Source organism: Oncorhynchus gorbuscha, linkage group LG13 (assembly GCF_021184085.1).
Source record: "Oncorhynchus gorbuscha isolate QuinsamMale2020 ecotype Even-year linkage group LG13, OgorEven_v1.0, whole genome shotgun sequence".
Lineage (NCBI taxonomy): Eukaryota > Metazoa > Chordata > Actinopteri > Salmoniformes > Salmonidae > Oncorhynchus > Oncorhynchus gorbuscha.
This window is the reverse complement of record NC_060185.1, coordinates 49,870,619-49,894,695: the sequence shown is the minus strand read 5'-3', so window position 1 is coordinate 49,894,695 and position 24,077 is coordinate 49,870,619. Positions and strand designations below refer to the sequence as shown.

The 24,077-nt window shown below is 46.2% G+C and overlaps 1 protein-coding gene across 1 annotated transcript in view; it reads right to left on the bottom strand.

Annotated features, from left to right (window-relative positions):
• LOC123993083 (mitogen-activated protein kinase kinase kinase 10-like) overlaps positions 1-23,972 on the bottom strand; it is a 33,456-nt gene extending 9,484 nt beyond the window's left edge. The window contains exon 1 of the mRNA XM_046294855.1: positions 20,853-23,972. Within this exon, the coding sequence (XP_046150811.1) occupies positions 20,853-21,852 (1,000 nt within the window). The 5' untranslated portion in view covers positions 21,853-23,972. The remainder of the gene's footprint in view (positions 1-20,852) is intronic.
• Between the last annotated feature and the right edge of the window lie 105 nt (positions 23,973-24,077).

Sequence of the window (24,077 nt, the reverse complement as noted above, 5' to 3'; positions counted from 1 at the left end):
TGCTTTAAAGATATGGAGAGTGGTACTCAGCAATGTGTTGTTTTGGATTTGCCCTAAACATTGTATTCAGGACAAAAAGTTAATTGATTTGCAAATGTTTTTGCAGCATTACTTTCGTGCCTTGTTGCAAACAGGATGCATGTTTTGTAATATTTTTTTTATTATGCACAGGCTTCCTTCTTTTCACTGTTAATTAGGTTAGTATTGTGGATAGTTTTCTCCTATCACAGCTATTAAACTCTGTATCTCGTTGGTTATCACTGCATTGTCGGAACTAGAAGCACAAGCATTTCGCTACACTCGCATTAACATCTGCTAACCATGTGTATGTGACAAATAAAATTTGATTTGATTTGATATCTGCTTAAAGTCACCATTGGCCTTATAGTGAAATCCCTGAGTGGTTTCCTTCCTCTCCGGCAACTGAGTTAGTAAGGACGCCTGTATCTTTGTGGTGACTGGGTGTATTGATACACCATCCAAACTGTATTTAATAACTTAAACAATATTATTGCGCACAGAGTGCAACTTATTATGTGACTTGTTAAGCACATTTTTAATCCTGAACTTATATAAACTTGCCAAAACAAAGGCGTTGAATACTTATTAACTGAAGACATATCAGCTTTTCATTTTTCATTAACTAGAATAAACTTTTAAAATCATAATTCCACTTTGACCCTTATGGGGTATGTGTGTATAGGCCAGGGTCAAATATATATATATATATATATATTACAATTCAGACTGTAACACAACAAAATGTGGAAAGGTCAAAGGGTGTGAATACTTTCGGAAGGCACTGTACAGTATGTCACAAAAGGACTTGGGCAATAGTTGGCGGCTCATTTCGGAGAGCATTGCACTTGCATCACCAGGGTTGTGGGTTTGATTCCCACAGGGGACCAGTAGGGGAAAATGTACGAACTCACTACTTTTAAGTTGCAAGAGATAAGAGTCTTCTAAAATGGTAAATATCGCCTGTCTATTCGTTAACATGCACATTTGTGTTCGTGTGTGCATGTGTCTGTATGTTTCACATGTGTGTGTGTGTGTGTGTGTATAGCTTCCACCCAAGTCTAATCTGAGGGACAGGGAATAAGGGACGGCTGATGACAATGATAATAAGCCATTGTCGTCCCCCAGCTCTCTTTTCTATTTCAATACCACTGTCTCTCTCTCTGTGAGGGACAGCTGTCTCCCCAGGGCTGGCTGGGCTCTCTCTCTCTCTGTGTGTGTGTGTGTGTGTGTGTGTGTGTGTGTGTGTGTGTGTGTGTGTGTGTGTGTGTGTGTGTGTGTGTGTGTGTGTGTGTGTGTGTGTGTGTGTGCGCGTGCGTGCGTGCGTGCGTGCGCGTGCGCGTGCATATGTGTGTCGGTGAGTGCCTGTGAAAGATGGAGAGAGTAAAAGAGGCAGAGAGAGAGGGAGGCAGAGAGAGGCAGCGAGTGTGGGAGAGGCGTGAATGTTGTGCGTCTGTTTGCATGTGAAACTGGGGGTGTCTGTGTCCGTCCGAGTCCATGTGTGTCTTTGAGTTGACACTACTTTGATTTTGGTGTTCGACTACAGTATGTGCGCTCCACGTCGCGGTGTGTGAATATGTTGGAGCGTGCGAGTGTTTGTGTCTGTGTATCTCACTGAGCTTGGGAGCGAGAGAGGGAGAATGTGTACAGATATCTGTGATCAAAGCAGAGCCACCTGCTCTCCACTAGCTCTCATGTTGTCACCATGTTTTCAGCTCCAGCGCAGCATTTCACAGTGTAACCACACTAATTACTTATACAAAATATTGAAATATTTACACATCTACTGTAGCTAAGCTTGAAAAACAACACATACATATTATTCACAAAGAGGTCAAGTATTCCCGTGCCGCATGGCATTAACGTTGACGTCAGTTACTGGCACTCAAAAAAAACACAAAGTGCCATCAACATCAACGAAGTGCCATCGAGTTTCCATTACCTTCCTCCGCCACAGCCCAGACATAACCTCCCCCTCGTTCTTTCCTTCGATCCCTGCCATCACAGAGGACAGATAAAGACTAACCGTGGAGACTTAACCTCAGGGACTTAAAGAGGCAATCTGCAATTTCTACATCCATTTTGCGATTTGCCACACCCATCATTTAGAACATCAACGAAGTGCCATCGAGTTTCCATTACCTTCCTCCGCCACAGCCCAGACATAACCTCCCCCTCGTTCTTTCCTTCGATCCCTCCATCCCCAGCCACTGGACCCTGACCCTCAAAGGAGAGCAGAGGAATGTTGTGAGTCACTCTTTACACAGAGGACAGATAAAGACTAACCGTGGAGACTTAACCTCAGGGACTTAAAGAGGCAATCTGCAATTTCTACATCCATTTTGCGATTTGCCACACCCATCATTTAGATTATTTTTATCCATAGCTCTGCCTATGATTTTGAGAGCGGTTACATTTCTCCAGCCCCATCCCTCAAATGTTTACCAAAACGGGGTGTCCGCTTTGTTAAGGTTAGTCATGACAACAGGTTATGGTAAGTACAGGTGGCCGGATCCCCTTTGGGATGGTGGAGGGGAGGGGACAAGACTAAAACGCTTATTACTGTATATAATGCAGTGATCATATACATTTATATATGAGTAACTATGAAGGCAAAAAAAAAACACGACAGGACAGGGCGATACACAATCACAGCAAAAACACGACAGGACAGGGCGAAACGCAATCACAGCATGGTGAATACAATACAAGGAACCGACGGGACAGGACGGAACACAAAGGAATACTATTAAATGGGAAGTACCTTGGTGTCCACATCACCAACAAACTATCATGGTCCAAACACACCAACACAGTCGTGAAGAGGGCACAACAACGCCTATTCTCCCGCAGGACACTGAAAAGATTTGGCATGGGTCAATCAGATCCTCAGAAAGTTCTACAGCTGCACCATCTAGAGCATCCTGACTGGTTGCATCACCGCCTGGTATGGCAACTGCTCGATCCTCCGAGTGCAAGACGCTAACAAGGGTAGTGTGTACGGCCCAGTACATTACTGGGGCTAAGCTTCCTGCCATCCAGGACTTCTATACCAGGCGGTGTCGGAGCCCTAAAAATTGCCCAAGACTCCAGCCACCCTAGTCATAGACTGTTGTATCTGCTACAGCACAAAAAGCGATACCGGAGCGCCAAGTCTAGGTCCAAAAGGTTTCTTAATAGCTTCTTACCCCCAGGCCATAAGACTGCTGAACAGCTAATCAAATGGCTACCCGGATGCTCCTCGAGAACCCGGTCGCCCTAACGGGTGTTAAACGCCGTTTTCCACCCCTCTCTGATGCACGAGATGGTAAGCGTTACGAAGGTCCAGCCGTAAAGCACCTGGCTCCCTGCAGAGAGGGAAGGCTGATGACATAAGGGGAAGCGGAAAAAGTTAATTCAGCCCTCGATAATCACCAGGGCGGGAAACCTTCTTTTTAACAAAAACCCCGCCCCGGCCGGAGAAGAAGAAGGCACTATGGTACCGGCGTATTAGCATTGATTTGCTACACAGCGTAACCAGTTAGTCTACATTACTTTGGTGTGGGGTGACTTTAATGTGCAGGGTCATCAACCTCAGTTGTTATGGTAACCAGGACAGAGGTCGTGCTCTGTCAGACAGGAAGCTAAGGAGCTGAGACTGAGATGGAGAGATGAGCCTGGGAGAACTAGGTAGATTTGACAACACAATTAGTAAACAGTGGCCTCACTGACCTGGACCTCCGTATGCTCCTCTTCCCCCTCCTACTCTGTCCTCATCCCTCCATTCCTCTCTCTCTATCTTTCCCTCCCCTCACTTTCTTTTCCTCCAACCTCTCTTTCACTTCTAACTTCTTCCCCATCCCTTCCTGTCCTTAATACTAACAAGAAGCACATGGCTGAGCTCTTTAATCACACCTTCATTAAGCCAAGATTCCTTGCCCGTCCAACACCTCCCAGCCCTTCTAATTCAACTAGCCCTGATGCTCCTCCCTCTCTTAGGAGTTTATTTAAGTCAGAATAACAGAAATCCTCTAGAAGGAACTCGCTACAAAGTGACAATACAAGGAACCGACGGGACAGGAACGGAACACAAAGGAATAAATAGGGACTCTAATCAGGGAAAGGATTCTCCCTGCAGACGGTCACTGAGTCTGAGATGCTAAAGGAGCTCCTTAAACTTGACCCCCCAAAAAATATCTCTGTCAGATGGTTTAGATCCTTTCTTCTTTAAGGTTGCAGCCCTTATCATCTCCGAGCCTATCTCTCACCTTTGTAACCCGTGGCTCCTCTCTGGGGAGGTTCCCAGTGTTTGGAAGGCAGCCACGGTGCATCCTTTATTTAAAGGGCGAGCTCAAGCTGATCCTAACTGTTATAGGCCAATTTATATCTTGCCCTGTTTATCAAAAGTGTTGGAAAAATCAACTGACTGGCTTTCTTGATGTTTATAGTATTCTCTCTGGTATGCAATTTGGTTTCCACTCAGGTTATTGTCACAATCTGTTTTTCAGGTTAACCAGTGTTTTGTTCTCAGCTCCTGCTTTTCCCAGTCTCTCTTTTTCTTGCCCTCCTGGTTTTGACCCTTGTCTATCCTGACTCTGAGCCCACCTGCCTGACCACCTGTACCTTTGCCCCACCTCTGGATTGTTGACCTCTGCCTACCCTGACCCTGAGCCTGCCTGCCTGCTGTCCAGTACCATTAACCAACCTCTGGTTTACTGACTCCTGCCTGCCTTGACCTGTTTATTGCCTGCCCCTGTTGGAATATTAAACCATTGTCAATTCGACGTGTCTGCATCTGGGTATTACCTTGATTCCTGATAGTTATGGATGTGTCACTGCAACCTTAAATGTCCTAAATAATGTCACCATTGCCATTGATTCGAAGCAATATTGTGCTGCTATTTTTATTGACTTGGCCAAAGCTATTGACTTGGCCAAGACCATTCCATTCTTGTGGGTCGGCTAAGGAGTATTGGTATCTCTGAGGGTCTTTGGCCTGGTTTGCTAACTACCTCTCCCAAAGAGTGCAGTGTGTCAAGTCAGAACATCTGCTGTCTCAGCCACTGCCTGTCACCAAGGGAGTACGCCATGCTCTTCTCAATTTACATCAACAACATACACTAGATTACCAAAAATATGTGGAGACCTGCTCGTCGAACATCTCATTCCAAAATCATGGGAATTAGTATGGAGTTGGTTCCCCCTTGCTGCTTTAACAACCTGCACTCTTCTGGGAATTCTTTCCAAGAGATGTTGTAACATTGCTGCGGGGACTTGCTTCCATTTAGCCACATCGGGCACTGATGTTGGGCGATTAGGCCTGGCTTGCAGTCCGCGTTCCAATTCATCCCAAAGGTGTTCAATGGGGTTGAGGTCAGGGCTCTGTGCAGGCCATCCAAGTTATTCCGATCTCGACAAACCATTTCTGTATGGACCTTGCTTTGTGCAAATTTGGAAGCACATAATCTTCTAGACTGTCGTTGTATGCTGTAGGGGGGTTAAGATTTCCCTTCACTGGAACTAAGGGGACTAGCCCGAACCATGAAAAACAGACCCAGACCATTATTCCTCCTCCACCAAACTTTACAGCTGGCACTATGCATTTGGGCAGAGAGCGTTCTCCTGGCATCCGCCAAACCCAGATTTGTCGATCGGACTGCCAGATGGAGAAGCGTGACTCGTCACTCCAGAGAACGCAACTTAGACTTGTGTGCGGCTGCTCGGCCATGGACATTCGATTTTTACTCACTATGCTTTTCAGCACTCGGTGGTCCCGTTCTGTGAGCTTGTGTGGCGTACCACTACGCGGCTGAGCCGTTGTTGCTCCTAGATGTGTCCAATGCACAATAACAGAACTTTGACCGGGGGGAGCTCTAGCACGGTAGAAATTGGACGAACTGACTTGTTGGAAAGTTAGCATCCTGTGACGGTGCAGCATTGAAAGTCACTGAGCTCTGCTGTAAGGCCGTACTACTGCCAATGTTCGTCTATGGAGCTTGTATGGCTGTGTGCTCGATTTCCTGACACCTGTCAGCAGGCGGTCTGGCTGGAATAGCCGAATCCACTAATTTAAAGGGGTGTCCGCATACTTTTGTGTAGTATAGTGTAGTTCAGGAAGGACTCAACATTAGGACCCCCAACCCCAACTCCCCCACCCCGACTGGTGTGATTAATACCTTGGAGGGTTTATAGCTTCAGGTAGTCACATCAAAGAAGTACTTGGGAGTATGGCTAGATGGTACACTGTCCTTCTCTCAGCACATATCCAAGCTGCAAGCTAAGGTGAAATCTAGACTTGGTTTCCTCTATCGTAATCTCTCCTCTTTCACCCCAGCTGCCACACTAACCCTGATTCAGATGACCATCCTACCCATGCTAGATTACGGAGACGTAATTTAGAGAGAAGGCAGGTAAGGGTGCTCTCAAGCGGCTAGATGTTCTTTACCATTCGGCCATCAGATTTGCCACCAATGCTCCTCATAGGACACACTGCACTCTATACTCCTCTGTAAACTGTCTATCTCTGTATACCTGACAATAGACCCACTGGTTGTTACTTATTTACAAAACCCTCTTAGGCATCACTCCCTCCTATCTGAGATATCTACTGCAGCCCCCCTCCTCCACATACAACCCTCATCCTCCCGTTCTGCCAGTCACATTCTGTTAAAGGTCCCCAAAGCACACACATCCCTGGGCCGCTCCTCTTTTCAGTTCACTGCAGCTCGCGACTGGAACGAGCTGCGAAAAACACTCGAACTGGACACTTTTATCTCCATCTCTACATTCGAGGACTCAATCATGGACACTCTTACTGACACTTGTGGCTGTTTAGCGTGATGTATTGTTGTCTCTACCTTTTTGCCCTTTGTGCTGTTGTCTGTGCCTAACAATGTTTGTACCATGTTGCGCCTCTGCCATGTTGTGTTGCTACTGTGTTGTTGTCATGTTGTGTTGCTACCATGCTGTGTTGTCATGTGCTGCTGCCACGTTGTGTTGTCGTCTTAGGTCTCTCTTTACGTAGTGTTGTGGTGTCGCTCTTGTCGTGATTGTGTGTTTTGTCCTACGTTTTTATTTTAATCCCAGCCCCTGTCCCCGCAGGATGCCTTTTGCCTCTTGGTAGGCCTTCATTGTAACTAAGAATTTGTTCCTTGTGGACTTTCCTAGTTAAATAACGGTTTAATAAAAACAAAACAAATGAAAGTATTTCTCTTAGTTAATCTCTTTCCTTCCTCTCAGTCCCCCACCTCTCTCCCTCCGCCCCTCTCTCTCTCTCTCTCTCTCTCTCTCTCTCTCTCTCTCTCTCTCTCTCTCTCTCTCTCTCTCTCTCTCACCCCTTATCATCTCCCTCTCTCTGTTTCTGTCCACAGAGGAACAGGTGTAGCCTGCAGGGTGGAACAGCTGTTGCCTCCAACGAATCAACCCCCCCCCCCCCCGCTACACAAAGACCCCTGCACCCCGCATCCCTCCCAGCCCTCCACACACACAGACACCACTCTGATACCTGCTGGGTCTACTAGTCTAACAGGGCAGAGCACTATCCACCGCCGTCCTGCAGATTAAACATCCCCTGCGATGAAGCTGCTCAGGCAGCGTGGCATGTTTAGACTGTTCTCCTCCTCCTCCTCCTCACTAGGGACAGGACCTTATGACTGGAGTGTGTTCTGCCTGCAATTGCCCACCTCAGTTGAATTTCCAGACCGAAAAAAATTCTTCAAGAAATAGGTTGCAAGATTTTCTCTACATGGTGGCAAGAGGGATTTCTGAGAAGAGGGTTTTGGGCTGGCTAAACGTTTAGGTGACAGACGTGGCTGTGAGCCAACCAGGTAGAATGATTGGCATGGCTGTGAGCCAATGTGAGAGTGCAAAGGGCTCTATAATCCTTCTACTCCAATAGAGGTCTTTGATACAGTCACTACCCCCGCCCCTCAGGGCCAGTCTGTGGGACTCCGTTTCAGATCACAGCCCTGCCGACAAAGCCCCCCTCCCATATACCCACCAAGCCATCCCCTACTCACCCCCTCCCATGTCTGTCTGCCATTCCAGCTGTCGCCTGCCTAGGATCAACTCAGACTACCAACACTGGGGAGGTGAGATGGAAAGAAAGAAAGAAAGAAAGAAAGAAAGAAAGAAAGAAAGAAAGAAAGAAAGAGAGAGAGCAAGAGAGGGAGAGAAAGAGAGAGAGAGCGATGGGTATGGGTATGGGTATGGGTATAGGGGGAGAGTAAAGGTGACCACATGCTTACCTTCTGAAACAGTTTGTGAATATATTACCAGTCAAAGGTTTGGACACCTACTCATTCAAGTGTTTTTATTTATTTGGACTATTTTCTACATTGTAGAATGATAGTGAAGACATTAAAACTATGGAATAACACGTATGGAATCATGTAGTAACCCAAAAAGGTGTTAAACAAATCAAACGATATTTTATATTTCACATTCTTCAAAGTAGCCACCCTTTGCCTTGACGACAGCATTGCACACTCTTTGCATTCTCTCAACCATTGAAGAATCCCTACTGTTGACTAATCCCTGACGAAGGGACGTAGACTTCGGCGGCTACATTTCGGCTTGGAAAAAAACACGGAAAAAAAACCTTGCCGGAAAAACAAAACGGACAAAAATGTCCAAAAACGGTGTCATAAAACATGCACAAACGGTTTCGGGTGGGACGTAAGCAGATGCCTTTAAGGGAGAGGGACAGAAGGAAGGGACAGAGAGTCTGAGGAGAAATAGGGGGGGGGGGGTAAGAAGGAAGGGACAGAGAGTCTGAGGAGAAATGGGGGGGTGGAGATAAGAAGGAAGGGACAGAGAGTCTGAGGAGAAATGGGGGGGAGATAAGAGGGAAGGGACAGAGAGTCTGAGGAGAAATGGGGGTGGAGATAAGAGGGAAGGGACAGAGAGTCTGAGGAGAAATGGGGGGGGTGGAGATAAGAAGGAAGGGACAGAGAGTCTGAGGATAAGAAAAGGGACAGAGAGTCTGAGGAGAAATGGGGGGTGGAGATAAGAAGGAAGGGACAGAGAGTCTGAGGAGAAATGGGGGGAGATAAGAGGGAAGGGACAGAGTCTGAGGAGAAATGGGGGTGGAGATAAGAGGGAAGGGACAGAGAGTCTGAGGAGAAATGGGGGGGGGTGGAGATAAGAAGGAAGGGACAGAGAGTCTGAGGAGAAATGGGGGGATAAGAAGGAAGGGACAGAGAGTCTGAGGAGAAATGAGGGGTGGAGATAAGAAGGAAGGGACAGAGAGTCTGAGGAGAAATGGGGGGGGATAAGAAGGAAGGGACAGAGAGTCTGAGGAGAAATGGGGGGTGGAGATAAGAAGGAAGGGACAGAGAGTCTGAGGAGAAATCGGGGGGGTGGAGATAAGAAGGAAGGGACAGAGAGTCTGAGGAGAAATGGGGGGATAAGAAGGAAGGGACAGACAGTCTGAGGAGAAATGGGGCGGGGTGGAGATAAGAAGGAAGGGAGGAGACAAGGAAGAGAGAAATGACAAGAGAGAGACAGGAATGAGGGCAAGGGCAGAGGGATGAGGATAAACTGGCAGACAAGGTGGCGGAGAAAGGAGGGCAAGGGCAAGATGGAGAGGAAAATGGAGCGAGATTGGTAGAGGATTAGTGGCATGACAAATAGAGAAGTGGAGTCGATGAAAAAATGAAGGGTGAAGGAGTGAAAGAGATGACTACTTTTTTTTTCATCGTGCTGGTAGGATATCTGGTAGGATATTCTTCATGTCTTGATGTCCATCTAGGTCTTTCTTTCTTTCGCACGTTCCTGTTCTGACACTCACCAAAGAGAAACCATACACCAGTCAAGAACACTAACCCATCTCACAAAACACTACACTGGGATACAAGTCAAGTACAGTATACAACACAGCTCTTAATTGTGCATGGCACCATAGCCGGCGCGTCCATGAAGCTAAGGGCAGCTTTCCCTAAAGTAAATTGAAATATTATATAGCCTAACTCCCATCTATACAGAAATCAATTAAATCATTCAAATAGGCTACTAAAGCATGATTTGGCCTCAGAGGATCATTAGCTTCTGCTGTGGATTGTTTTACATCTCATTGCCTACAGTCGGAAGGAAAGATAGCGTGCACAATTTGGGCAGCGTGCGAGGCAAATACAAAATCTATGATTGTTGAATTGTGACTGTCAGTGAAAAGTAGAGAGGCCCAGCCAAGCATATCGCAATATTTAAACATACAATGGCGGGGGAACTATAGTTTGGAAAGGAAATGGCTGTTGCTGTAAAGAAGACAATGCAAATACTTGAATCTGTGTTACAGTTGATCAAAATTCAACAGTATATTATGTTATTGGTACCAGCGGAGAGCATCGGCCTTATCCCGGGTGAGTACACTGCGCACTGCGCATATTCATTCTTTATCATTGTTGGGTCGGTGTCAAGTTTGTTTTTGGACAATACTTTTTCTCCGGGCAGGAGACAATACTTGTCTCCCATTCTCATAGGCCTATTATATTGATCTGTTTGCCAGTGTCAATAGAGTAGCGTGGGCTACCATGTCATTTATCATATTTAAGAAAAGGTTCTGCTAATGTCTCCAGTTTTATAATGTGAAATGTGTTTATAAAATCAAATTTTAAAAAGTCCTGTGCAAAGAAAGAAGAAACATATCTCATATAGCATATAGCCTTAGCCTACTCTATGCAATACTCTCTCAGGCATACACCGACCGGTCTTTTTCTGCGAACAGTGAGAGTTATATTATTAGCCTTAAATGATGATTATCGAATCTACTCATTACATTGCGAATAGTAGGCTATCTTACGTAAGTGTTTAAATGCGATGATGCGTGGAATGCTTCATTGTAAAGGTGCATTTCTATGGTGAACATTTGCTTCCCCAAACTGGAAACACAAACGCCGGCCTATGTTTGATACTTTACAGGAAGCCAATAAATAACATCAGCATAATGGATGCTGCACCCACAGTATCGCAGCCAGAATTGCTGCACTTTGCCTGCTTGGATATGGAGGTTGTACTGAATCTGCTCGCATGTCATCGATACCCCTGGTTGGCTCCATTCGTATTAACCAGAGGCCATTTGGGCTCTAATCCTGAGCCGTGCAGTTGCACAGTTTCACCCTGGAGGCATTCACTTTGTCTCCACACAAATGCAGCTGCCAAATTCATGTGACCAGGCAGCCTGGTTCTCATAAAGGGTTGAGGTATTAAGTGAGACTGCTTTCCCCCCAGTATGTGGAGCAGGACTGCAGGTTCACTATCGAGATTTGTAAAACTGGGTATTTGAATTCGAGACACATTTCACTCCCCACCTCAAACACTTGGGAGTAAAATTGACATGGTTTTACCGAAGAAAAGACATCTCTTAGCATTTGGCCGATCCATTTGGCCCTTTTTGTTCTGTCTATTTGAGACACAAACCATATCGACACCAGGGAATCCATCTAAATATTGCTGGACTGGGAGGCTAGTCTTAGATCCACCAGGCTCTGTAAAGCGAGCAGGTTCAACACACAAACACAGTCCAATGTTCATTTCACACAGTGACATTAGCCTTGATTTCTACAACAGCCCGTCTTTTTTTATACCTATTATAGGTCGGCACGTAGTTCTAGTTGTAGTTCTTTATCGTACCGTAGTTTATCCCTGTGAAGCCGTGTATAACTGCATCATGGAGTCGGTGCAGCAGTCGTCCCCTGCTTATGACCCCATGACCTTTCCGCAAACATGCACACGGACACGTTTCCGGGCCGGTAATACTATGTGATGTCCAGGGAAATCATAACACCTAGGATGTTAGCATTCTCCCTTGTTTTCAAAGAGCACGCCACAGTATAGCTCTCAGTGTGTCCTCTACTCTTCTGTGGTTGGTCAAGGAACCTGGCTCAGGGGGACACCCTGTGTGTCGCGCTGGTATAAAGGATTTGGAGACAGGCGCAGGAGTACACAATCATTTTTTAAAAATGTTTAAATACAGCCAAAAACAAACACGTATACAAAAACCCCGGGCCGTACCCAAACAAAAGAGCGAGGGTAAACCTCGCTGAACGCCACGGGGGCGATATATAAAAGCCCGCAGCATAACAGCTGCACCAACGCGTAGGTGCTCACACCACCAACGGACATGGGAACGATAACCGACAAAAAGGCAGAGGGAACAGAGGGCACATATATAACATACTAATCAGGAGAATGGGAACCAGGAGTGTGTAATCAGGCAAGACAGTCCGGGGTTGATGATAATGAATCCCGTTCAGTGAAGCCTAGAAAGTCGGTGACGTCGACCTCCAGGAACTGGTGAACAGAACGAGCAGCATTCTAGGGCTCCAGGGGGGGGGGTCCGTGACACAGTGCAAGGCCCCCTGTGTTGGGCCTCCCTTCTCTCAGTCCCCCCCCCCAGTCCCCTGGAGCCCTAGGCCCAGTGCAAGCCTGGCCAGCAACAATGCCCTTCTAACAGCAGTCGCCACACACAGCCTGGCCAATGTGCCTTGTGCCAGCTTCGTCTGTATGTGTGTGCATGCACGCGTCTGTGTGCAGCGTGTGTTCTCTGTGGCTGTTGTCACGTGAGGTTGGCAGAGGTAGGCTGGGTGCCAATGTTGCCCTGTTAACTGGTTTCTGTACAGTATGTACAGTATGTCACCATTCTGGGAATGTCAGGAATGCAGGGAAATGAGTCTTTAGGATGAAACTGAATTACATGTCAAATTCCTCAAATCAGTGAATAAGTGGAAACTAGAGAAGTTCATGGGGTTGGGATACTGTGTAGTGTGACCTGTGTCCTCATTAGTTTACTGGTAGCCATTGGCCTCATCTCTTATCTGTTCATTGACTTGTGTAGACAGTACCAGTGTGTGTGTGTGTGTGTGTGTGTGTGTGTGTGTGTGTGTGTGTGTGTGTGTGTGTGTGTGTGTGTGTGTGTGTGTGTGTGTGTGTGTGTGTGTGTGTGTGTGTGTGTGTGTGTGTGTGTGTGTGTGTGCGTGCGTGCGAGCGTGCGTTTCTGCAATCTGACTGACCATTGATCGGTGTCATTTCAGACACACTGAGTTTCCCCTGCAATCTGACTGACCATTGATCGGTGTCATTTCAGATCACACTGAGCCCTATTCTGCCCTTTCCCCTGCTATCCCTCTTTCCCCCTCTCTATCCCTCTCTCCCTCTTATCCATCTTTGCCTCTCTATATCCCTCTTTTATCCTATTTCCCTCTACCTCTCCTCTTTCCCTCTATATCCTCTATACCTCTCTCTATTATCCCTCTTTCCCCACCTCTACCTCTCTATCCCTCTCTCCCTCTATATCCCTCTTTCCCCTCTCCATGCCTCCATCCCTCTCCCCCTTTCTCACTGTGGGCACTTTCATCATGTTTATCAACTCAGGGGGTCTAACGGAGCTTAACAGACAGGGAATACAAACATCTGTTTGCAGTGTGCCCCTGTTCTCACGGTGCCTCTGCTGAGTCCAAGGCCTTTCTGAGAGCCAAACACAGAAGTAAGACAGACAATACTGACACTACTACTCACAGGATTGGCCTCATTTGACCTGATTGGAGACAATTTGTTTGTTCTCTTTGCGACCAATTACTATGTTAAATGAATTAGGGCAGGGCAGGGTAGCCTAGTGGTTAGAGCGTTGGACTAGTAACCGGAAGGTTGCAAGTTCAAATCCCCGAGCTGACAAGGTACAAATCTGTCGTTCTGCCCCTGAACAGGCATACTTTATCAGAGGAAGTACACTGACCTGACCTCCCTGGATGCTTTCCCTTCCAGCTCCATATACCCTACCAAGGATGAGGAGATCAGTTAAATTAGGTAGTCTGACAAAGCAATCTATTGCATTAGAATAAATGCTAAGCCAATAAATAACCCAAAAAATAGAGGAAAATCTGAGGGACCATTGTAACAATCTGATTTGCCCCCAAATGTTTTATAGGCCATCATTGAAAATAAGAAATTGTTCTTAACTGACTTGCCTGGTTAAATAAAGGTAAAAAATTAATAAAAATTAAATAAAAAATTGGTTGATTGGTGAGGTGTTTTGGATGGGAACATACAGATGTGTGGAGTAGGAAGAGCGGTACAAGAGGAACTGTATGATGTTGAGTCCTCTTAGTCTGTGGAACACTCTGACCGTGTCTCCAACTGAGCCCATCCCCATCCCTCTACCGCTCCCTCCCTCCACCACCCCCTCCCCCAACCTAGCCCGCAGGGCCCACTCTGCAGCAAGCTCATTCCTTCTCCTTTTCTCTACCCATCCATCCCTCCGTCCTGTCATTCAAGGTCTACAGTCGACCTCACTCCCTCCGTCTCTCTGTGTCGTCCGTCCTCTCCGCGCCCACTCCCCCCGCGGTGACTCCTGTCATTGTGAGCCCAGCTCTGTCTTGGCTTGTTGTGTGAGAATGGGGTCATTGTTGCTGCACTACCAGTGAGTATTTCCTACCCTAGCTAGCTAGCACCACCGTGTCCCTCTGTCCCACATCCATACACACACATATATAGCGCATTCGGGAAACTATTCAGAACCCTTGACTTTTTCCACATTTTGTTACGTGACAGCCTTATTCCAAAATGGATTAAATATTTGAATGCCCAATAATGAAAACAGGTTTTTAGACATTTTGGGGAAATTTAAAAAAACATTTAAAAAAACAGATACCTTATTTATATAAGCATTCAGAACCTTTGCTATGAGACTCAAAATTTAGCTCAGGTGCATCCTGTTTCCATTGATCATCCGTGAAATGTTTCTACAAACTGATTAGAGTCCACCTGTGGTAAATTATATTGATTGAACCTGATTTGGAAAGGCACACACAGTTGACGGTGCATGTTGAGGCACAGATCTGGGGAAGGGTACCAAAAAAATCCTGCAGCATTGAAAGTCCCCAAGAACACAGAGGCCTCTATCATTGTTAAATGGAAGAAGTTTGAAACAACCAAGACTCTTCCAAGAGCTGGCCGCCCAGCCAAACTGAGCAATCGGGGGGAAAGGGCCTTAGTCAGGGAACTGACCAAGAACCCAATGGTCACTCTGACAGAGCTCCAGAGTTGCTCTTTGGAGATGGTAGAGCCTTCCAGAAGGACAACCATCTCTGCAACACTCCACCAATCAGTCCTTTATGGTAGAGTGGCCAGACGGAAGACACTCCTCAGCAAAAGGCACATGACAGCCCACTTGGAGTTTGCCAAAAGCCACCTAAAGAACTCTCAGATCATGAGAAACAAGATTGTCTGGTCTGATGAAAACAAGATTGAACTCTTTAGCCTGAACGCAAAACATCACGCCTGGAGGAAACCAGGCATCGCTCATCACCCGGCCAATACCATCCCTACGGTGAAGCATGGTGGTGGCAGCATCACGCTGTGGGGATGTTTTTCAGTGGCAGGGACTGGGAGACTAGTCAGGATCGAGGGAAAGATGAAAGAAGGAAAGTACAGAGAGATCCTTGATGAAAACCTTCTTCAGAGCGCTCAGGACCTCAGACTGGGGCAAAGGTTCACCTTCCAACAGGACATCGACCCTAAGCACACAGCCAAGACAACGCAAGAGTGGCTTTGGGACACGTCTCTGAATGTCCTTGAGTGGCCCAGCCAGAGCCCGGACTTGAACCCGATTGAACATCTCTGGAGAGACCTGAAAATAGCTATGCAGCGACGCTCCCCATCCAACCTGACAGAGCCTGAGAGAATTTGCACAGAAGAATGGGAGAAACTCCCCAAATACAAGTGTGCCAAGCTTGTAGCGTCATACCCAAGAAGACTTAAGGCTGTAATCGCTGCCAAAGGTACTTCAACAAAGTAAAGGGTCTGAATGCTTATGTAATGTGATATTTCCATTTTTGCTTTGTCATTACGGGATATTGTGTGTAGATTGATGAGGATGTAAAAAAAAAACTCAATTTTAGAAGAAGGCTGTAACAATAACAAAATGTAACAATAACAAACAACAATAACAAAATGTCTGAAAAGTGAACGGGTCTGAGTAATTCCCGAATGCACTGCATATGCAATTGCGTACACACACGCACGCATGTAACACATACAAAGACCTGCATGCACAAACACACTACTCTCAGTGATACATTCAAGGAGGGGAGGATGCATTGCCGAAAGCATTCAAACAGGGCCCTTGATTGATTCATTCATTCATTGAATCAGGTGCCGTAGTGCTGGCCAGTATTTTCCTACTGCTGCCACGAAGAGGACTCAAGTCGGTCTGTGACGGCTCTTCTAGCAGGAACATCCCTCTTTCGGAGTGTGGGAAAGAAGCCAGACAGACAGGCTACTCCGAGCGCTAATCCTTTTCTAAACAGACACACATTTCAACTCTTTTCAATGGCACGCTATGCACTAATCCGATAAATAGCAATTATGGAACGTGTATTCATATCATAATTGAAGGATACCTATATGTAAGATGAGTCCAACTCACACCATCTAACCGAATAATATCCAAGTTACTAGTTCCTGTAATTAATGCTGAATTATCCCGTGGTTGGAAAAAGAATATTACAGACTGGACAGGACAGCTTGCAGACACAAGGCCCCACTATTCAGATGACTGTTAACTTGCTTTCCATTTGAAGTGACGGCCCTCAAAAGAGCAGCAGGTAACGTCAACAACCCCCCCCCTACCCCCCCACCCCCATCTTTGTGAAGCCTATATGCAGCATAATAGCCTATTGTTCAGTATCTTGATGCTCAAACAGCTGTCACAGAAACTCCCAACCAAGGCTACAAATATGGTTTTTAATGGTATTTTCTTGGTTCCTTTCCTTCATATCGACTCGTCCATGAAAGGACTTGATGGGTGAATCCTCGGAGATGGATATCAAATCCAGTCCTTTTACCTATCAGTGGTCATCTAGGAAACGGGGTCATGGGACAGTAAGACCATTGGGACACAGTCATGTAGGTTATATAACATATCTACCTCTGCAGTATAGAGGGGTCGATCTGACTCATGGGTGTCCATAGAACTAGAATCTATAAAAAGGTCTTGGAACCTCTAACTCTAAGTTTACATACACCTTAGCCAAATACATTTAAACTCAGCTTTTCACAATTCCTGACTTTTATTCCAAGTTAAAATTCCCTGTCTTAGGCCAGTTAGAATCACCATGTTATTTTAAGAATGTGACATGTCAAAATAATAGTAGAGAGAATGACTTATTTCAACTTTTATTTATTTAATCACATTCCCAGTGGGTCAGAAGTTTACATACACTCAATTAGCATTTATTAGCATTGCCTTTAAATGGTTTAACATGGGTCAAACGTTTCGGGTAGCCTTGCGCAAGCTTCCCACAATAAATTGGGTGAATTGTGGTCCATTCCTCCTGACAGAGCTGGTGTAACTGAGTCAGGTTTGTAGTCCTTCTTGCTCGCACACGCCTTTTCAGTTATTTTCTATGGGATTGGGGTTAGGATTTTGTGATGTCCACTCCAATACCTTGACTTTGTTGTCCTTAAGCCATTTTGTCACAACTTTGGAAGTATGCTTGGGGTCATTGTCCATTTGGAGGACCCATTTGCGACCAAGCTTTAACTTCCTGACTGATGTCTCGAGATGTTGCTTCAATTTATCCACATAATATTCCTGTCTCATGATGCCATCTATTTTGTGAAGTGCACCAGGCCCTCCTGCAGCAAAGAACCCCCACAACATGATGCTGCCACTACCTTGCTTCACCGTTGGAATTGTGTTCTTCGGCTTGCAAGCCTCCCCCTTTTTCCTCCAAACATATCGATGGTCATTATGGCCAAACAGTTCTATTTTTGTTTCATCAGACCAGAGGACATTTCTCCAAAAAGTATGATCTTTGTCCCCATGTGCAGTTGCAAACCGTAGTCTAGCTTTTTTATGGCGGTTTTTGAGCAGTGGCTTCTTCCTTGCAGAGCGGCCTTTCAGGTTATGTCGAAATAGGACTAGTTTTACTGTGGATATAAATAATTTTCTACCTGTTTCCTCCAGCATCTTCACAAGGTCCTTTGCTGTTGTTCTGGGATTGATTTGCACATTTCACAACAAAGTACGTTCATCTCTAGGAGACAGAATGCGTCTCTTTCCTGAGCGGTATGACGGCTGCGTGGTCCCATGGTGTTTATACTCGCGTACTATTGTTTGTACAGATGAACGTGGTACCTTCAGGCGTTTGCAAATTGCTCCCAAGGATGAACCAGACATGTGGAGGTCTACAATTGGCTTGGCTGATTTCTTTTGATTTTCCCATGATGTCAAACAAAGAGGCCCTGAGTTTAAAGGTAGGCCTTAAAATACATCCACAGGTACACCTCCAATTGACTCAAATTATGTTAATTAGTCTATCAGAAGCTTCTAAAGCCATGACATCATTTTCTGGAATTTTCCAAGCTGTTTAAAGGCACAGTCAACTTAGTGCATGTAAACTTCTGACCCACTGGAATTGTGATACAGTGACTTATAAGTAAAATAATCTGTCTGTAAACAATTGTTGGAAAAATGACTTGCACAAAGTAGATGTCCTAACCGACTTGCCAAAACTATAGTTTGTTAACAAGAAATGTGTGGAGTGGTTGAAAATTGAGTTTTAATGACTCCAACCTAAGTGTATGTGAACTTCCGACTTCAACTGTAGATTCTGTTTCTATGTGTGATACAGTAGACAGGTGATCAGTGGGAAAGTATTTTGGTACCTTATGCTGAGTCATGTCCACATAATGTACAACTCAGTGCAGTGGCAGCAGACACGTTAGCCATCACGGGGAAGAGTTTTCAAGACCTCTTTCTGAAGACCCATTATCTAGGGTGGGTTGGATTTCAACTTGATCAAATCACCTGTCAATAAGGTTTTGAATTGAATGTCTATCAACTAGAGCCATGTTTTTGAGAAATGTGTTGTTAATGACGCGATTGTTCACATGACCATATTCTTAGGGCTTCCCTGAGTCAGCCTACTATATGTGCTTATAAAACTGTTGTAACAATCATATTCCGATTTATTTTCAATTTTGCTGCTAAATAATATGGCCCAAGGAGGATTGGGCACCACTGAGAGAGTGGATCGGTGTGACAGGTATGGCTAAATGGAACAAGGGACAGAGACCTGCCAACCCACAAACACCGCTGTCACATCACTCTAAGGAGGTCACCGTAATCAGATTATCCCGGTTAGACAGTCAGGCTCACTACTCCAGCCTCAGCCAGGCAAACAACCACACAGAGAGAAAGGCAGAAGCACACACACTACCAATACAGTGAGTGTGTAGAGGAGAGGTTGGCAGGCCAGCGAGGGTGGTGGAGAAGAAACAGAGGAGAAGCTGCGGTTGCCTAAAGCTTCTCCGTAAACCGCAGTAATGCTAAACGGGCGGCGGTTTGAAGAGGATATCTGAGACCTGTACACTTGGACAATGAGCTGAGGTGTAACCCTAAACTAAGACGAACCTCTGTTTATCCCCCTCGCTCTCTATCCCTCTCCTTCTACCTCCCCAATCTCTCTCACCTTCTATCTCTCTATCTTTCTTCTCCCTCTCTGTCCCTCGTCTTTGTGACCTTTCCTCTCTCCCCATCTATTTTGCTTCCTTCTCCCTCTTCCTTTGCTTCCTCCTCTCCCTTCATCTCTCGCTCCCTCCCTCCGGGCTTCAATATAAGCATTCCTCTTTAAGTCATCGGCTGAGCACATACTTGAATACTTTGTTTGTTTTCAATGGGAACGTTTTCAATGGGAACGTTTTCAATTGTTTTCAGTGGGACGCGTCATCCATAGAGGAAGGAGACGGCTTGACAGATTGAGACACTCCTTTGAAATCATCTTTTCACACGGAAGAATTGTAAGTGAAGGAATTGACATTTGTGCAGAGAGGCTGACAGCTGAATGACTCAACACAGCCCAGTGTCGTGAAGGAAGTTCTGCGCGGTTGTTCAAGGCTTCACCGTCCAATCTGATCCCTATCGTTACGGTTACTGAGGGCGAGGCGGCCTCTGATATGGCGGCTCTTGCTGCATCGCAGCTTCACAAACCAGAGAGCGATTAGGAACATTTTGTAAGATCTGTGAGCCGGGTGTCTTTAAGCTACAGATACTCCAGATCGCTCTGCCTCTCTCCTTCAAAAAGCCCTGTACTCATCATCCTGTACCCTCAACTCGTATCTCTACACCCCATCCCCCATGCTCACGTCCCACACAGACAGACACACTCACACACACACACAAGCACAGTGTATATACCCCAACATCTGCAACTGCGTCTTTAAACAGTAAGTAGCACAAAGGACCAGAAATAGCTTGGCGAGCTGCAGAGCAGAACTGCTCTCCTTGAGGGGTGGTAGAAAGAGGAGGATGAGAAGAGAGGATCGGAGGAGGAGGGGAGAAGGGAAATATGGCAGAGAGAGAGCCAGCTCTCCAGGGCTGATCTTACCCTGTCATTCTCAACTCAACTGCCTGTGTGTCAACCAGAAAACTCCTATTTCATTTCATCCACACGACACTTGAATGAACCCATCAACACACAGGTTCACAGTACGTACAGTACTGCACATTCTGTAAGTGTCCACTCATCCATCCTCTGTTAAATGGATTTCGTATACTATACGTCCCTTAACTGGAGACTGGAACTAAAACAGGCTTGAATACAGTCCGTCTACAACCTTTATGTATGTGTCTTTGACCAATCAAATGTGTATGCATGGCTGATTCAACATGCAAATAAACCAAAGGAAAGAATGAACGTATTCCCATTCTGAGTGTGATTTGCCCCCAAATGTTTTATATTTGACATGAAATAGGAAAGGACTCATTTGGAGCGAATGGGTCAGAAATGAAATCTTTGAGATGGCAGCAGACACACTGTGGTATGAGTGGAGTGGGAGACGAGTGTTGGCATACTCACTGTTGCTAGACTTGAGGTCTCTGTGTATAACCGGTACAAAGGTCTGATTGTGCAGGTAGTCCATCCCTGTGGCGATCTGCACGGCCCAGTTCACCAGCACCCTGGGGGGTACCTTCTTCCCAGCTAGGGCTCTGTTCAGAGCCCCCCCGCGGGCGTACTCCATCACCAGGCAGAGATTGGGCTCTCGCAGGCACACCCCTATCAGGTTGATGATGTTGGGGTGTCTGAGCATCCAGAAAAGCCTGGCCTCTTGTCGTACGCTTTCAGCTGTGGCGCTGATGTCCTCGTCCGGGTCCTGCCTGGCAGCTTTAACTGCCACCTCCTCCCCTTGCCACATCCCCCTATACACCTTCCCAAACCCCCCCGCCCCGATCACCTCCTCCAGCACCAGCTCCGTGAAGTCGATCTCCAGGGGGCACCCCTCAGGCACCCCACCTGCCACCAGCCCTCCTGGGGTTAGCTGCGGGTAGCTGCCAGCGTCCCTCCGAGTAACGTAGTTGCATGGGAAGATGCCCACCTTGTCCTGGATCTTGCCTGTCCACCAGCCCTCGTCCCCGGACACTTTGGAGTCCTTGGAGAGGACCTCAAGGAGGTCCCCGCGCCGCAGGGTCAGCTCCTCGTCTGCCGTGGCCTCGTAGTCAAACACGGCCGTCCAGTAGGTGGGGGAGGTGGTAGAGCCGCCCTGGTGGCCAGGGTGGGAGTCTGAAGAACCAGAGGAGGAGTTCCAGCTGCTGCCATTCTCAGCCTGGACAGCTGTAGCAGCACACACCGGGGGAGCAGGGGTCATATGTGGGGGCATGGAGGAGAGAGGGGGGCCATAAGGGGGGCCAAGGGGACCAACGAGCATGAGGCCAGGGGGAGGAGGGTCGCAGCAGCCCCCACAGCTGGTGCAGGGCAGTGGGGCTGCTGTGCTGCTCGCTCTGGCATATGGGTCCATGGCTGCTCGGCTGCTGGTCAGCGGTGTGGGCCTGCCCTCTGTCAACTCACGCACAAAATCCATGCAGGGCCCATCAGCCGAATCCAGGCCTCCTTAACCAGAGGAGAGACAGATCAGTGGACAGGCAGGCCAAAGCTCCACTGTCCCGTCACTGTCCCCGTTTACTGGGGTAGTTCCAGTTCCTGTCACCAATCATGTGTGTGTAGCAGTCTGTACGACCATGTATAATTCAGTGTGTATTTAACATGTATTTCTACAATAGGTTCTCTCTGGGGTGTGTTTCTAAAGGGGAAAAAAGCAATCAGGGCAGAACCATGGTCATCCCTGAGAGAGGCTACTGTTTATTATTCAATGGTATGGTCTAGAAAGCTACCAGATAGTTAAGGCTGGCCTGGGAAACCCCCAAAGTGGACCCTCTTCATTACTGTGAGATGAGGTCCTTGTGGGTGGTATAGCTTTGCGCTGCTCTGGAAAGCATGGTCGGGATCTAAACACGGGTCTCTGTAACGTCGCACACTGCTTTTACAACTAGGGTATCTTTGAGCATCTATTGCTATTTCATATTAGACTACTGATTGTATTTACTGGCTCCCTCTCAAGATTCAACAAGCGCCTGATGGTCTGAGTGGGCCACAACAGTTGCGTTTATTATGGCGTCTTACCATTTTTAGTTCCTTACATTTTTGCCCTGATGAGTAACAAGACACAGCCAATGCTGCACTTCATGTCGCCTCATTGAGGACAGATCCTGACTCAGCGATTTAAAGAGGCTAGCTCCTCTCCTTGAAGATTATAAGAGGCCAACGACAGCGAGGAAGCTACACGACAACTGAAGGAGATCGCACATCTGAATCGGTTATTTGTGGATCAATTTGCACCACATGTAACAAAACATTCTGATTCTAAATAGTGTCATCTGTATAGTTTAACATCCTCTGAGCAAGGATCGTTGTTGTTTCCAAACAAGCACAGAGCAGAAGAATATCGCTTGTCTGACATCTCGTTATTACATGGTCATTGGCTTTTTGACAGCGATGAATTACAGCAATTTGTCTTGACTTCGCATTTTGTTGAAATATCAATTTAAATATTTCCCTACTTTGATGCTGCCTCTTCTAGATCACGTAGGCCTACACCGATAAACGTATAAGCCAGTTTAATGTCCTTAAATAGCGTACTCGTCCATTTTTAGATGGGGAATTACGGCGGACAGCAGTCCGACAAAAGACAATTGAGTGCCTGTACATTTAGCATCTTTGTAGTCAGCGCACATCAATGATTGATCGTTCGTCTTGTTACATTGTCCGGCCTAAATTCTGCTCACAGTAATGTTTCAATAAACGCGATACACTGAGCCGACACGAACGCGTAGAGAGTCCAGAGACACAGACACCATTGGTACAGCACGGTCTGTTTTTGCCATTATTATCTAACCTTTATTTCGTAGACTACAAGACGATGCCAATTCAAAACATCTGATACATTGGTAACCATAATCAATAGCCTTGTCTACTTATATGGATACGATGTTTGTACATTTCAGTTATTTGTGATCAAAAATCCCGCACCTGCTGGCTCTACGGAATATGTTTCAGTGCTTCTCGACACCTTCACACGCTAGGTTAGAGAACGAAATAGCCTACCATAACAATAAATGATGGGTTTTGTGAAGGCATCACGCTGTAATTCCAATTGCAAATAGTTGTGTATCTGTTGACGTGATTCAAATAAGGCGATTAATCCTCTACGGTAAGGTGTTTTCTTTGACTATGATAGACAGATGCACCATCTTCGAGGCATTTATAATAATAACAATAATAATGTAACAGGCCTAATAAAAGCCTAATCCTCCCTTTTAGTGCCAAATATAATGAGAATCCAGTCTTTATGTGTATATTGCATCTTGTCTTCTGGTTCAAATAAACCAAATATGAAATATTCAAATATTTACGGGAAAAAAGCCTGGACACCGTGCATCACAACATCCATTGACATTGTCGCATGGGCGTGTGGTCGCATCCAAATATCCACCATCAGATTCCATAATCCAATTCCACAAAATGAATAGTCTTGGAGTCCTTACTCATCTGAGTCAGTCGGGTGGCCAGTTGTCCTTCACAATCAAATAGCTTTTTCTCCAAAAGACGTACCATTTCTAGACGCAGCTGTCAGTATCTAGGCTGACTTTGTGTCCAAATACACCGGCTGGACTGGGTGGAATACGCCGTTGTATTCTGGGAAGTGTAGTTTATTGAGTAGCCTACGTCCACATATCCCTTAATATGTCA